General features: G+C 41.3%; 1 protein-coding gene across 11 annotated transcripts in view; it reads right to left on the reverse strand.

Annotated features, from left to right (window-relative positions):
* TXNDC11 (thioredoxin domain containing 11) overlaps positions 1-17,182 on the reverse strand; it is a 71,181-nt gene that overhangs the window by 34,443 nt on the left and 19,556 nt on the right. For 6 of the 11 annotated variants that reach the window (XM_063796667.1, XM_016929431.4, XM_063796672.1 and 3 more), the window contains 2 exons: positions 16,894-17,023; positions 7,830-7,923 (listed from right to left, as the gene is read on the reverse strand). In XM_063796667.1, coding sequence (XP_063652737.1) covers positions 7,830-7,923; positions 16,894-16,995 — 196 coding nt within the window. In that variant the 5' untranslated portion in view covers positions 16,996-17,023. The remainder of the gene's footprint in view (positions 1-7,829; positions 7,924-16,893; positions 17,024-17,182) is intronic. The other 5 variants (XM_063796669.1, XM_063796674.1, XM_016929432.4 and 2 more) reach the window with 1 other exon arrangement.

Genomic DNA, 17,182 nt, shown 5'->3' on the forward strand with positions numbered 1-17,182 from the left:
TTAATATGTTTATTCTAATCTATATTAGTCAGTACCCAGAAGGGTCTCAATGCAGGCAGATAGTTAGAAAAAGGTCTCCCCCATGACTGAGTATAGTGACAACAAATGAAATTACCCAAGGAAAAAAAACGATCCTAGAACCCATGCCATTTGCCGAGAACTGTTAAACTCAATGTCTGGTCCAGAGACCCAAGAGTTAGGCCCAAAAACCTGAGAAAATAAAGCAATCTCCAAGCCATCCTTGCTTGTCAGTCCCTTGTTTTTTCAATGCCTTTTAAAATGTCCCATACTGAGCAAGAAAACCCTATCCTTCGGATTTTTTTTTTTTTTTTTTGAGACAAGGTCTCACTTTCGTCACCCAGGCCAGAAAGCAGTGGCATGATCTCAGCTCACTGCAGCCCTGACTTCCTAGGTTCAAACCATCCTCCCACCTCAGCCCCTAAGTAGCTGCAACTACAGGCTAATTTTTAGTATTTTTTGTAGAGACGGGATTTCGCCACATTGCGAAAGGTTGGTCTCAAACTCCTGAGCTCAAGAGATCCACCTGCCTCAGTCTCGCAAAGTGCTAGGATTACAGGCGTGAGCCACCGTGCCCCGCCAAGATCTTTTGATGCTGTATAAAATCTCACAATCTGGCCGCGCTCGGTGGCTCACGCCTGTAACTCCAGCACTTTGGGAGGCCGAGGTGGGCGGATCACGACGTCGGGGATCAAGACGATGCTGGCGAAAACGGTGAAACCCCGTCTCTACTAAAAAATACAAAACATTAGCCGGGCGTGGTGGCGGGCGCCTGTAGTCCCAGCTACTCGGGAAGCTGAGGCAGGAAAATGGCGTGAACCCGGGAGGCGGAGGTTGCAGTGAGCCGAGATCGCGCGGCTGCACTCCAGCCTGGGCGACAAAGCAAGACTCCGTCTCAAAAAAAAAAAAAAAAAATCTCCAATCTGACAGAACAATACTCCAGAAAAGCTTTCTTCGCTTGGAGGAGGGCACTTTTTATGCGTACCGACTCAGTTCTACAAGCAAATCTCGGAAGCATCAGACGCCACCTGGTGGAGTACAGGGACACTACGCTGGAATCAAAGTTCTTCCTCCATTTAATACCTTTCCTCTAAAACACTATTTCCCAAAGGGAGTTCCTTAGAAAACTAATGCTACTAATGCTACAAGGTTTCCTCATCAACTGAGTTTAGGAATTCCCAAAGGTGGTAGAAGGGAGTGGAAACAATATTTTGGTTAATAGTTTAGTGTGGCCGGGCGTGGTGGCTCACGCCTGTAATCCCAGCACTTTGGGAGGCCAAAGCGGGAGGATTGCCTGAGCTCAGGAGTTCCAGACCAGCCTGGGCAACACAGTGAAACCCCGTCTCTACTAAAATACACAAAAATCAGCCAGGCCTAGTGGCGTGTGCCTGTAGTCCCAGCTACTCGAGAAGCTGAGGCAGGAGAATTGCTTGAACCCGGGAGGCGGAGGTTGCAGTGAGCAGAGAACGGGTGTCTCAAAAACAAAACAAAACAAAACAAAAAAATAGTTTAGTGTATTTCCAAGATGGTATTTAGGTACCATGTGAATTTCAATTTGATCTCTACAAAAAAAAATTGTTGTAACTTGCTGGTGTGTTGGTGCACACCTGTAGTTCTAGCTACTCAGAAGGCTGAGGCAGAATCTGATTGCTTGAGCCCATGAGTTCAAGGTTACCACTGCGTTCCAGTCTGGGCAACAAAGTGAGACCCTGTCTCCGCAAAAAAAAAAAAAAAAAGAACGAACCAGGCAGGGAAATTCCTACACTATGGTCTATTGAGCCTGAAGGGCCAGGCACAAGAAGTGGAGAAGGTGGTGAGAGGGGATCCAAAGTGACATTTAAAATCCCGTAGCTAAAATCTTTCCCACGCGTCCTTTACCAGTCATTCATTCACCAAGCACGGTGTGGAGTTGTAGGAGCAACAAAACAAAACCCTGCCGTCAAGGTCCTCAGTAAATATTATCTGAAAAATTAGCTCCTATTCTGGTGGCAGAGAGATTCAGTCCATTGGACAGGGAGAAAACCATGCGTTACAAACAGAAGCAGGTAGGAGGTGCACGGGAAAGGGGAAGAGAAAGACTGGGCCTGCTGGTCAGTCAATGACATCATTTCTTGTGTGGATGTTTTCACTAGAATAGGGAAAATACTTATCTGAGGTGCTTTCAACCAGATGGCTTAGTTTCTAATTAAGGTATAAAGACTATTATTTTACTTGCACGCAAAGTATTTCTTTACTCGCTTTATTACTTTACTCACACACAAAGTATTTCATGATTTGACCTTATAAAATAAGGATTTATATACTTACCTCTACCCTCCCCAAATTTAAAGATAAACAAACGCAAACACAGAAAGGTTAAATATTTTGTTCCAAGTTTACAGACCTCAACAGGAGCAGACAAAGGGTAAGGACCAGGCATTGCTGGCTCCCAGCCCACTGCTTTTCTCCCTAGACTGCACTGCAAGTCCTTTTGTAGATCAGATGAAAAATGGGGTCAAAATTTGCTGCAAATCTTCTCTTTTAAAAAAGCCACTGAATTATAGCAGAATATGACAAAATGTTACCAGAACACATTTTTACAGCAAATAATGAAATAATCATCAGATTTTTAAAAATCAAGCAAGCAACTTCAGAATATGACCCCTCTACCAAATTTTCTTTTGGCAATAAAGTAGCCTCTCTGCCAAGATCAAATGTAAAAATGTTACAAGAGGAACAGGCTTTGCAGTCCTGGAGGAGTAAAGTACAAGAGAGCTGATTTCCTCCAGGCTTTTGAAACATACACAAAGATTGCCAGCCCACAATTAATCATCTAGCACTGTGAAATGATTAAACATTAATGAGAGATATGTAAGACCTACTATAAAAAATTAAAAGGAAGTTTTGAATAAATGAATAATCATGCTGTGCACCTAGAAAGGAAAGCTAAATGTTATGAACATGTCAATTATCTTCAAGTCAATTTATATATTTAACATAATTTCAACAAAATTCCAGCCAAAGGCACGGATGGACATAAAAGAATATTCCACAAAACACAAGAACTACAAGAAGTCCAGACTTGACCAAGTAATAACAATTTACAAAGTAAGAACTTAGATTATGTTTACTCAGACAAAAATAGGTATCCAGACCAAAAGAAATCACAGAAATAGACCCAAATCCATGGAAAAATACGTTCTGTAGTTAAAGCAGGCATCATCAAGATTAGAAAGAAAGGAAACATCATTTTATAAATGAGAGAGGGAAAAATCAGCTGTGCTCTATATTTTAAGCCAAAGTAAAGCCAGGGAGCATAAAGTGCTAAATAATTTTTAAATTTAAAAAAGAAGAAAATAAACTAATATAGTCATCAGATTTTCAGGAAAAAAAAAAAAAAAAGAAGAAGAAAAACTAACCAGAAGGCCAGGCGCAGTGGCTTATGCCTGTAATCCCAGCACTTTAGGAGGCCGAGGCAGGTGGATCACTTGAGGTCAGGAGTTTGAGACCAGCCTGGCCAACATGGCAAAAAGCTGTCTGTACTAACGATACAAAAATTAGGCGGGCGTGGTAGTGGGCGCCTATAGTCCTAGCTACTTAGGAGGCTGAGGCATGAGAATCCCTTGAACCTGGGCGGAGGTTGCAGTGAGCTGAGATCACGCCACTGCACTCCAGCCTGGGCAAAAGAGCGAGACTCCAAATGAAAAAAAAAAAAAAAAAAAAAAAACCAGAGATTTAACTTTTTTTAAAGAAAATACGAAAGCACTACATAAATAATAATAACAGAAGTAAAAAAGGCTAACACAGGCTGGGCGCAGTGGCTCACGCCTGTAATCCCAGCACTTTGGGAGGCTGAAGCGGGCGGATCATGAGGTCAGGAGTTCAAGAACAGCCTGGCCAACATGGTGAAACCCCGTCTCTACTAAAAATACAAAAAATAAGCCGGGCGTGGTGGCAGGCGCCTGTAATCCCAGCTACTCGGGAGGCTGAGGCAGGAGAATCACCTGAACCTCGGAGGCAGAGGTTGCAGTGAGCAGAGATTTCGCCACTGCACTCCAGCCTGAACGACAGAGAGAGATTCTGTCTCAAAAAAAAAAAGAAAGGCTAATACAATAATGGACAGAAATATGCACAAGAGTTCCTGTCCACAACAGGTGGACCAAGGTAAACTGACAGATCAGCACTGAGGCCGAGCCCTGGAGAAAAAAGGAAACAGTTAAAACAACAAGAGAAGGCAGTTACTATTACAGTGCTGAGGTGGTAAGTGAATTTCCTTTCTTTTAATGTGTAAAAATAGCAAATGTTTGACAAGTTGCGTTAAGTGGGGGGTAAAGGACCACAGAACCCAATCTTATAACCCAAGCCTCGCATGCTGGGGGCCAGGAATAAGCTCTCCTCACAGCACACACTACAGCCCTGTGATGCTTCAGACGTGGTACTCTCGCAAATTATTTATGCACTGATGACCAGCTAGCTTCAAAAAACAAATGTAGAACTTTGAAGTGGCCTGGCTATTTCTAAGACAATTAAAAAAAAAATCATTAAGGCAGGGGAAAGGCATGTGTATTGTATAAATGCTGGTAGCCAGCTGAACCAAGGCATCTGCTTTCTACTACAACAGTCTAAACACTTCTTCAGTTCAGTTCTCTAAAACTAAATGTTATATGTGTCAAATGTTTCTCCAGCCTTGATTTGTATATACAATCTAAACATGACATTGACCTAGAATTTAATTTGAAACTGTATCTTTTTTTTTTTAATGTGCATGTGTTTCTCCTACCTCTTACTGCACATCTGCTGTTAATAATAAGGAAAACAACATTTGACTTCAGGGTAGAAGAAAGGGAGAAAAACCCCAGATGCCCAAGGCAAGATTTACTTTAGGGAATCCTTCATAGTGCACATATTACAGAAAATCATCATTTCCAATTGTGTGAATTTAGCCACAAAAAAATGGGGTGAAAAGGATTAATTAGAATTAATTAATTAATTAATCTCAGCTCCTGCAAACTTGCATATGCAACAGAATTTTACAAGCTCCAACCAGAATCACAGGATAGGGAGGAGATGTAGAGAAAGTAAATCAGACCACATTTATTATGAAAACAACTAGCACATAAACTTGTCAAAATTAGTGATTTGACCAAGGAGGTTCATTTTGTACCTTTGAGTAATTTTTAACCATTTATCCCTTTCAACCTTATTTTATATCTATTTTATTTATCACTATTTACGCTTCTTTTGCTGAAAGAAAGGAGAAAAAGGCTGCTGCCTCGTATTAGAAGGGTATTCCTAAAAGGAACACCTTTTTAGAAACCTCTGAATGAAAAAATAATTTAAGATGAGTAATGTATTTCTAATACGGCATAGCAGCACACAATATAAGCCAATCAAATAACAAAACATGCTTCTACGACCTTGAAATGGCCTCTTCAGCTCACAAACTTGAATGCTACCATCGCTTTAGTGAATGACTCTAGGTTACCCTTTTATATAGTCTTCATTAAGGTCTGTCTTCTGTGAAGGGCTTTATTTAATTTTCCATGAAGAGCTTTGAATGGATGCTTCTTAAGCTTATTTAAGTTGGCAGTATTTTGTTTCCAAAGTTCAAATTTCCATTTGCTAAGTCTGCTTAGTCACTTGAAACTGTGCAGCTCAAAGTCTTTCAATTAGACAGACATACTTATATGACAGCTTTTCTCCCCCTATGTCTCCCAGGCAAACAATGTGAATATAGTAGATTCTCTGTCCATAAAACCTTCAAGGTATATATTAAAATTGCCAGTCATATAATTGTTTCATATATACTGTTTTAATATTCCAAAAATAAAAATAATAAAAGAATAGTTACATATTTTTGGTTGATTTCCTGGGGGAAGGTAATAGGGTCATTAATGTGATCACTTGCTTGGCAAAGACTGACTGAGACCCTGCTTTGTGCCAGGCTATACAGAAAGAACACTAACATGAGGAACATGGTCCCTACCCTCAGAAATCTTACAGTCTAGGGAAAAAGACATTAAATAAATCATCTTGTAACCACATACATAAATGCAAACTGTGTTAAGTGCTACAAAAAAACAACAGGGTACCCAAGTTAGACTGGGGTAGTGGTTTCAGTTATTTAATTGTGGAAGCGATATTTGGGCTGGGCCCTGACAGGTGGAGAACTGAGCCCTAGGGGTGGAGGCACATTCCAGGAAGAAGGACTAGCATATGCAAAGGCCACAGTCTGAGGAAGGAGAAGCGAGTGGATACCAGTTATGTGTCCACTGGTCTGGTCCAGGTGTGGGTGAAGGGGCGCAGACTGGAGTGGTAACAAAGGGGATGGAGACAAGCGAGCAGATGAGAATGGATCTGACACAAGTGACAAGCTGTGGAGTCAGGACTGAGAGAGAGCATGCAACAACATAAAACAATTGGGAGAATATGACCTTTCACTTAAAAACCAGGACACCAAACAATATACAATTCAACTAAGTCAAAGAAAAATACAGATGTGAGAAGCTGGCAGTAGCCTATGCTGTAATGTGACATGCGTTTTATACCTATAAAAATACTTCTCAGAAGAAATGTATTGCTAAATTACAACCTATCTGACAGATAAAATAACCACTAAAAATGCTGACCAAAACTTTTAACTATACACACAAAAAAAGATTATGATGTAATAATTTTTTTTTTTTTTTTTGAGACAGAGTCTCGCTCTGTCACCCAGGCTGGAGTGCAATGGCGTGATCTTGGCTCACTGCAACCTCCGCCTCCCGGGTTCAATCGATTCTCCTGCCTCAGCCTCCCAAGTAGCTGGGACTACAAGCACGTGCCACCATGTCTGGCTAAATTTTTGTATTTTTAGTAGAGACGGGGTTTCGTCATGTTGGCCAGACTGTTCTCGAACTCCTGACCTCAGGTGATCCACCCGCCTTGACCTTCCAAAGTGTTAAGATTACAGGCATGAGCCACCGTGCTCGACATTCATATCATATATATATATATGGTTTTTTTTTTTTTGAGACAGGATCTCACTCTGTCCCCCAGGCTGGAATGCAGTGGTGCAGTGGCGCGATCTCGGTTTACTGCAACCTCTGCCTCCTGCGTTGAAGCGAGTCTCCCACCTCAGCCTCCCAACTAGCTGGGATTACAGGTGTGTACCACCACACGTGCCTAATTTTTGTATTCCTTGTAGAGACGGAGTTTTGCCATGTTGGCCAGGCTGGTCTCAAACTCCTGGACTCAAGCAATCCACCCGCCTCAGCCTCCCAAAGTGCTGGGACTACGGGCATGAGCCACTGCGCCCAGCCTCAAGCTATATTTTTAAAAAGCAAAACATTTGCGAGACTATATGTGAAACAGAACAGTATTTCCTGTTTGCTAATGATGGAACACTAAACAATGTAATTATTAAAAATACACTGACGGCTGGGCACAGTGGCTCATGCCTGTAATCCCAGCACTTTGGGAACCGAGGCAGGTGGATCACCTGACGTCAGGAGTTCGAGACCAGCCTGGCCAACGTGGCAAAACCCCATATCTACTAAAAATACAAAAATTAGCCAGGCATGGCGGCAGGCACCTATGTAATTCCAGCTACTCAGGAGGCTGAGGCAGGAGAATCGCTTCAACCAGGGAGGCAGATTCCAGTGAGCCAAGATCACGCCACTGCACTCCAGCCTGGGCGGCAGGGCGAGACTCCATCTAAAAAAAAATAAAATAAATAAAAATACGTTGAGAAAAGGAATCAAGCAAATTAGTATATTCATAATAACACATGGAAAAGATGTAAGTAACAATTCTACTGAAGTAACAATGTCTTAATATGAATCATTTTTTACCTTTCTTTAATGAATGTAATGCTGAGGTGAAGAAGGTCAAATAACCAGGAGGCTGGGGTGAGCCACTGAACTCAAAGTACCCGAGTACTCCAGGCTGCAGGAAAAAGAGCAGAATTAGGTAACTGAGGCACTGTCAGCCACAGTGTAATGGAGGATATTTTAAAGCAAGACATATTACAATTTGACAATTAATGCATCTTGTTGCCTTTCATTTTTTCAAAAAGCCTAAGCACATGATAAAAATTTCAGGTTGGGGTTGAACATCCCCTCCATTTAAACAACAAACAGGGTAAGGGATGGAGTTGCAGTAGCTTTGACAGGATTGTACAGTGGTCATTCAGGGACATTCAAAGCTGAAATTTCCTTCTGTCCCCATGAGTAGGTCTTTCCACACCCTGTTTGTTGACAGTACAATTCTCCCAGGCTCAAAACTTCATCAGTAAGTTATGTCCTCAATCGCTTTTAACAACTCCAGACAAGCAATGGCAATAATTTTCTTTTAACCTTTCTTAAGTTTCTTCTTGAATCTCTTTCTCTCATTGACTCCAAACATACCTTCACACTTTGCTGGAAATCAGGGTTAATCTTCACCTGTAATCAAGCCCCTTCAACAGGAAACAAACCATAGAACCCCCGCCAAAACCCAGCATTCCACAGTGGCAACTCTCCTTTCCCTCAGATCTGCAGAGGACCCGCCTCCGGCCCTCTGGCTCCTCCACCCTACACATTCATTTCCACCTGCTCATTCCACTTCTCTAAGCTAGGCGTAGAACGCCCCTTCATTCTGCCAAACCAATTAACTGTCCCCTACCAGATATGTTCTGCCTTCCTGTTTACAATCACTTCTTCCTTCTTGGAAGGCCCTGTGGCACTCATTCAGTCAGGTTTTGTTCTGTAATAATCGTATCTGTCTTAAAAGTCAAATTTTGAGATCCCTGAGGAAAGAGTGCTGGACTTGGAGTCAGAAGACCTAAGCTCAAGTCTGAGATCTAGTGGCTGAATGAACAGCCTCGGGAGAACCCTTCAATATGAAACCTCAGTTGCCTGATGTGGAAATAGGAACAATTCTTCACAGGGTTAGGCAAAGAGCAAGCCTGATGAACCGTAAAGCACTAGGCAAATGAAAAGAATCCTTTTGAGCCCAAAAGCACTTGGCACTACACTCTATATTAGTAAGTCATTGTGGAAATGAACTTGATCATTGAAACAAAATTGCATCCAAAATTTGGTGGAAATTTAATCTGTTGGTAAAGTTTAAAATCAATATGTTATAAAAAAGAGGAAACTTTTGATCTGTAGTAGAATATACTATCTTTCCAATCTAAACCACTTGCTTGTTGTAAGATTCAACTGTAAATGAATCAATTGATTTTCATTCTGATAGAAACTTAACATCTAGGCTGGGTGCAGTAGCTCACACTTGTAATCCCAGCACTTTGGGAGACCTAGGAGGGAGGATCATTTGAGGTCAGGAGTTCAAGACCAGCCTGGTGAACATGGTAAAACTCTGTCTCTATTAAAAAATACAAAAATTAGCCAGGTGTGGTGGTACATGCCTGTAGTCCCAAATACTCGGAAAGCTGAGGCAAGAGAATCCCTTGAACCCAGGGGGTGGAGGCTGCAGTGAGCTGAGATCATGCCCCTGCACTCCAGCAGGTGGGGGACAGAGCAAGAATCCATCTCAAAAAAAAAAGAAAAAAAAGAAACAAAAAAAAGAAACAGATTCTCACTCTGTTGCCCTGGCTCACGCCTGTAATCCCAGCACTTTGGGAGGCTGAGGCGGGTGGATCACTTGAGGTCGGGAGTTCAAGACCAGCCTGGCCGATATGGTGGAACCCTGTCTCTACTGAAAATAAAAAAATTAGCCAGCCATGGTGGTGCACGCCTGTAATTCCAGCTACTCAGGAGGCTGAGGCACAAGAATTGCTTGAACCAGGGAGGTGGAGGTTGCAGTGAGCCAAGATCGTGCCACTGCATTCCAGCCTGGGCAAAAGGGCAAGACTCCATCTTAAAAAAAAAAAAAAAAAAAAAAAAAAAAAAAAAAAAACCCACAAAACTATGAACTAACAGAAACAGTACCTATGTGCACAACATTCAGAGTAGAATTTTACAAACAATATGACAATGTTGGGTACCAGCATTCTACAATTCTGTCAAAATGCTCATGTTTTCTGTCATCTGGCAATTTTACTTAACTCTCTTCTTCCCCCTAAAAGATTCCCGAGCCTTTCCCCATCCCATCTAAATTTAAAACAATTTTGTTACCAAGCTGTTAGGAATAAATGAATGAATGTATGCTAAATAAGTGTTCTTAAATGGATATAGAAATTCATGAAAAGATTCTTAAAATATTTTGCCTGCAGATAGAAGAGTTTGAAATAATAATACTGTTAGCATTTGGTGAGTAAATTATAAAGTACAAGTCAAATGAATCTGTCAAGTGCTTTAAAAAATAAAAAAGAGGCCAGCAGCACTCACGCCTGTAATCCCCTCAGATCACTTGAGGCCAGGAGTTCAAGACCACCCTTGGCCAGCCTGGTGAAATCCCATCTCTACTAAAAACACAAAAATTAGCCAGGCGTGATGGTGGGCACCTGTAGTTGCAGCTACTTGGGAGGCTGAGGCAGGAGAATTGCTTGAACCTGGGAGGTGGAGGTTACAGTGAGCAGAGATCACACCACTGCACTCCACCCTGGGCAAGAGAGGGAGACTCTGTCTCAAAAAAACAATCAAACAAACAAATAAATAAGAAAGTAAGCACTACTGATGTAGAAGCTACCAATACCTAACACAAATGATGTCCAAACAATACTGAAATTAGAGAAGCAAGAAAATTAGTCACTGAAAATTAAATGACTATTGCTCAGTCCTATTCCCTTTCCAATCAACTTAATGTCTACTGAAATAAAAATGACACCGGCCAGGTGTGGTGGCTTATGTCTATAATCACAGGACTTTTGGGGGCTGAGATGGGAGGATCACCTGACCTCAGGAGTTCCAAACTAGCCTGGGCAACATGGCAAGACCTCATCTCTATAAAATAAAAATAAAAATGACACTGGTTCTGTTAGTATACGTTGTCCACAGTAATCGACTTCATTTTCCTCTCTCTATTTAAATTGGCAGGAAGAACATTCGAGGAAGAGGGATTCCACAACTGGAGTAACTGAAGTAAGTAGAATTTCTTTTTCTCTTTTTTGGAGACAGAGTCTTTCTCTGTCGCCAAGGCTGGAGTGCAGTGGCGTGATCTCCGCTCACTGCAACCTCTGACTCACAGGTTAAAGCAATTCTCCTGCCTCAGCCTCCCGAGTAGCTGGGATTACAGGCGCCCGCCACCACATCCGGCTAATTTTTTGTATTTTTAGTAGAGACGAGGTTTCACCATGTTGGCCAGGCTGGTCTTAAACTCCTGACCTCATGATCTGCCCGCCTCGGCCTCCCAAAGTACTGGGATTACAGGTGTGAGCCACGGGGCCCAGTCAAATTTCTTAACATGGTTTGCAAGAAAATTATATAGAGCTCTTAATCTCCCTTTATGGGATCTCCTGGCAAGTTCATTTCAGTTTTTAGCTACATTCATTATTTACAAGGGAAGTATCATTGTAGTGCTTACCTGGGTAGAAAATTATAGACCATACCCTGCCTGAATATTGTGACTATCATACACAAAATAATCCCAGTTCTGCAGAATAAATGTGAATGACCCAATTAATAACAGGAAATGGCAAAACTCTGCTGCTTAAGAGCCATGGCATCATCCTTCATCCATATTTATTCTTTTAAGTATTCATTTAGAAAAAAAAAAAAGCTAACAGCCAAATTAAGGAGCCAACATCGTCAAAATGTTCTACCATAAAAGAAAAAAGTTTCAAAAAATGACATTAAATAAATATTTGAAGTTGTAACCCCTAGGTAGATACTGAAGTTTCAATTCAGGAACCTTAAATATTTCTTTGAGGAAGGAACATGATAGACAAGAATTTGGGGAGCCACAAGGCTGGGCTGTCGTCCAGTCTCCATGTAGGTAAATCACAGCCTCCCTGTACCTTAGCTTCTTAATCTGTTGGAAGGATCCACAATTTCCATCTACCTCACCCAGCTGTTTGGAACATTTAGAAATAAGCACTTGAAAACTGAAGAGCACTTCACAATGCATAGTTTATGCATTACTTCTTTGCTAATAACAACTGAAGTATTTCAGGGTTTACAAAGTTAAGAATTTTTAGTACTCACCCTTTAATGGCTTTCTGTGATGTTTAAGTAAGTTAAAGGCAAAACTGTTGTCCTAGAAATTGTTTCTGGTCTCAGAGTCTTGTCTTTGTTTTGTTTTGAGATGGAGTCTCACTCTGTTGCCCAGGATGGAGTGCAGTGGTGCCATCATAGCTCACTGTAACGCCAAACTCCTGGACTCAAGCAATCCTTCAGCCTCAGCCTCCCAAGTAGCTGGGACTACAGGCATGTGCCACCATGTTTGGCTAATTTTTAACATTTTGTTATAGACACAGGGTCTAATTTTGTTGCCCAGGCCGGTCTTGAATTCCTGGCTTCCAGCAATCCTCCCACCTTGGCCTCCCAAGTGCTGGGGTTGCAGGCATGAAGCACCTCGCCAGGCCTCTTAGAGTCATAGTTTACAAACATAAAACCATGGTTAATGATTAGCAATGTGATATTGGTAGGTCTGAGATATCTAAGCCAAATAAAATATTTTCCATTGGTTAAAAACTTCCACTCTTCGGCCGTGTGCGGTGCCTCACGCCTGCAATCCCAGCACTTTGGGAGGCCGAGGCAGGCAGATCACGAGGTCAAGAGATAGAGACCATCCTAGCTAACAAGGTGAAACTCCATCTCTACTAAAAATACAAAAATTAGCCGGGCATGGTGGCACATGCCTGAGTCCCAGCTACTCAGGAGGCTGAGGCAGGAGAATCACTTGAACCTGGCAGGTGGAGGTTGCAGTGAGCCAAGATCACGCCACTGCACTCCAGCCTGGACAACAGAGCGAGACTCCACCTCAAAAAAAAAAAAAAAAAAAATTTCCACTCTAAGCAATTCAGTATCAAATCATCTGAATAGGCCTTTGAAAGGATTCAACTATAGGACTTCTAAAAATTAAAACCAAGATACAATTAGTACATTCCTTTTTCTAACAATAGAATAAGCATACATGAATAGAGTTCCATATACATATAATAAAATTTTACGTCAGCCAGGCACAGTGACTCACACCTGTAATCCTAGCATTTTGGGAGGCTAAGGTGGGCTGATCACTTGAGGCTAGGAGTTCAAGACCAGCCTGGCCAAATGGTGAAACCCCATCTCTACTAAAAATACAAAAACAGCCGGGCGTGGAGGCACATGCCTGTAATCCCAGCTACTGAGGAGGCTGAGGCACGAGAATCACTTGAACCCAGGAGGTGGAGGTTGCGGTGAGACGAGATTGCGCCACTGCACTCCAGCCTGGGAGACAGAGCGAGACTCTGTCTCAAAAACAAGTTTATGTCAATAGAGAATATTATGTATTTCAGGACATCATCACTTCCCAAGTAATGAATGCTAACTATATAATTTTATAATGGTCCAAAATGCTCACAAATATCTGGATTAGAGACAAATTTATAATTAATCAATTTTTTTTCTTTTTTTTCCCTTCCTTAAAATCCAGATCCTACGCAGGAAATTTTTTTTTAAAACAAGGAAATTATCACACATACTCCTACAAGATGTTACAAACATATCTAACAGACACTAAGTCAAGCAAAAAAAAACCAATCCGTCATTATGTCAAACTTCAGAAGTGCCATGAAAACATTATTTTGACCCAATTTTGATATACTTAAATTTAAACACACTTGACACTGAAATCCATATTGATAAAAAATATAAACTGAGATAAGGCTCTTGACCAAAACAAGTATCTTTCATAGTAAGATGTCTTTAAATTAGCAAGTTACTTCACATATTTAAACTGTATAGGGTTTTTTTGTTTTTGTTTTTTGGAAAAAATGAGGAGTTTGAGTAAAAAGTTGAGTATCAGAGACAGCTCTAGTGATGACACTCTAACTCATCCCTAGCTATAATTTCCACCCGCCTCCCCCCCATAACCTTCCACCATTCTCTAGTCAAGGCACTGTTTAATTTTCATCTTCTCTCTACTGCCACCATTATAAGCAGATAAACTTTTAACTATTAAATTAATGCCTTCTGAGAGCCCCATGATAAAAGACGTGTTTTCTTCCTCTTAAGGCCTTAATTGGGAAAACTCAATTCTTCAGAGCAGTAGTTCTTAATGGGGGAATTTTGCCCCCTGAGGGGTATTTGGCAAGGTCTGCAGATATTTTTGGTTGTCACAAATGAGGGGAGAAAAGGGTGCTACCAACATCTAGTGGGTGGAGGCCAGGGATATTGCTAAATATCCTACAAACCACAGGACAGCCCCCCAAAACACAGAATTATCTGACCTCCAACGTCAACTGCGCGCCAAGGTTGAGAAACCCTAACTTAGCAGAATATTCAAAAGCTTACTGTGTTCTACTCCAGGGACTCCAAAAATTCCTTAACTTTCCTAATTATTCAACCGTCAAAACCATGACAGTGGTTTCATTTCTGGATCTAGAATTCTGTCTCTATCTTATAGGCAGTGTGTGTGAAACTGATACATTTTCTAGGCTGTGCTATTTGGTATATTTTGCAAGACAAATGGTTTCACAAGTGTTACGATGGGCTTGACTAGTGAGTTGTTTCACAATTAATCAAGTACTATCTATCTCTTGCCAATGAGACAATCTCATCTCAGTGACAAGCCCAGCAAAAGATGATACTAACCCGATAAAAGCCACAGCTTTTGGGAGGAAGTCATTTTAAAGGCTGACAGAAGTGATCTAGGGACCCCATCTTGGTAGCACTCTTGTGGTTCCCATTTTAAAGGCAGTCCAGTTTAATCACTGTTGTACATCACTCTAAGTGGGCTCCCAAAAAACTTAATGTAATGTTTTAAATGTCATCAGCAGTAATGTCATCAGTAGATTAGTGAATCTAACATGAACTCCACACCAATACTTGGAGCACAGTCTTTTAAAGTACTGCTGGGCTGGGCATGATGGCTCACACCTGTAATCCCAGCACTTTGGGAGGCTGAGGCAGAACGATCGCTTGAGCCGAGTTCATGCCACCACACTCCAGCCTGGGTGACAGAGTGAAACCCTATCTCAAAAAAATAAAATAATCCAGCTGGCCAACATGGTGAAACCCCATCTCTACTGAAAGTACAAAAAATTAGCCAGGTATGATGGTGCATGCCTGTAATCCCAGCTACTTAGGAGGCTGAGGCAGAAGAATCACTTGAACCTGAGATGGAGATTGCAGTGAGCCAAGATCATGCCACTGCACTCCAGCCTGGGTAACAGAGTGAGACCATCTCTAAATCAATCAATCAATCAATCAATCAATCAATGGAGTACTGCTAAAAGCAGGTCTGTCTGACTCCTGATTCTTCACCATTTTGCTGTGCCATCCCGAGTGGCTCTGGCTGTAACTCACTGAAGAACCATGTCAAAACCCACTTACCACAACTTTACTGTTAGAAGGAATCTCAAGGATACCCTGGCCCAGGCCCCTGATGCCCAGGAAGTGAGTAACCCGCCCCAAATCACAAACCCAGTGAGTGTGCCAAAGGGATCAGGCCCCAGTACCCTGCCTCTTAATATAGCCCTCACCCAACAGCCTGCCCAGGGAAAATGAGAGGCAGGCCTCTGAGGTGCACAGACATCCATCTGCTATCTATGTAATTAAGGAATATTTACTCTGATGCATAGCTAAGAACTAAAAGCAGAATAACTAGATATACTGCTGCTTGGGGAATCTCTGCTAATACTTAACACATATGTAGAGTTTCCAACATGATTGAATAAAGCTATACTGATGTTCTGGTGAAAAAATGTGTATCCAATCTATATAGAATATAAATAGTGCGAACAGTAAAATTCAACTAGCCACAATTCTAAACTGTCAGGAAGGTCTGGATATACATGGTTTTTAAATCTCTGTCAGGTATTTATGGTCTTGATTTTGTTGTACCTAAGTATCATTTTACTTGTACTCAAGTATGATTTTACACTTGCTCCAGTGAATTTTTTGCAGAACTACTTTTATAATTTTTTGAGGCTACATATTTCAATAATCCCAATACTGGCCTCACAATAAGCCATTCTTAACATGCATTAAAGATCCTACAGGGCTGGGCGTGGTGTCTCACACCTGTAATCCCAGCACTGTGAGGGGAGGCCAACATGGGAGGATCACTTGAGGCCCAGAGTTCAAGACCAGCCTGGTCAACATGGCGAAACCTTCTTTAGTGAAAATACAAAAATTAGCTGGGCGTGGTGGCACTGCCTGTTATTGCAACTACTTGGGTGGCTGAGGCACAAGAAGCACTTGAACCCAGGAAGTGGAGTTTGCAGTGAGCTGAGATTGCACTCCAGCCTGGGTGTCAGAGCAAGACTCTGTCTCAAAAAAGAAAATACTATAAAAATAATTTACCAGGGGTTGAAGTTGGCAATGGGGAAGCAGGAAAGAAGCTACATCAGGAAAGTTAGAAAACTTTCTGTAATTAAGACCTTGAAATAGTTATATACTTCATAATATGGAAGGGAACATATTTCCAGTTTTCAAAAAAACCAAACTACAACTGACAAGAGAAACCAGGTATCTCATAGTACAATGCTATGAGAAGTGTCAAATAATATTCTTAGAAATTTGCAGTTGCACATAAATTGTAAGTTAATTCTCATCTACTCTAAGTTAACTGTAAAGCAAGATGAAAATCTGTTGAAAATTCCCTAACGAAAAACAAAGACTTTGCTAGTACTCTATTCTCTTAAAACTCTCTTGGACAAACCATCCTTATAATCAGTATCTCAAAAAGCATTTAACTGGGGCTGATCTATCACATGACCTTTTACTTGCTGCAATTCAGGAGGTATTTTTTTAAACCCCTTTAAAACAAACAATCCAATACAACCCCGTGAAAGGCCTTGAGTATGGAGGAGGAGATATGAAAGACAAGTACCTCGTAGTTTGAGAGAAAATCTAGTAATTCTGATTGAGATGGGATGTAGAGAAGTGGTTTCATCACCCGGCGGACAAACTTCTCAATGTAAACAGCACTCATGGGGCCTTTGTATTCGATTGGTCCAAAACTAGTACCAAAAAATAAAAATAAAAATAAAAATAATAAAAATAATACACCATGCATTAAGCCTGTAATGTATAACTAAAATCATCACCACCACAAAATGAAAGTGTCTTGCTTTGGGATCCAACCAAGTCACAGATCAGTAGCCTGCTTTGCTCAGGAG

Source organism: Pan troglodytes, chromosome 18 (assembly GCF_028858775.2).
Source record: "Pan troglodytes isolate AG18354 chromosome 18, NHGRI_mPanTro3-v2.0_pri, whole genome shotgun sequence".
Lineage (NCBI taxonomy): Eukaryota > Metazoa > Chordata > Mammalia > Primates > Hominidae > Pan > Pan troglodytes.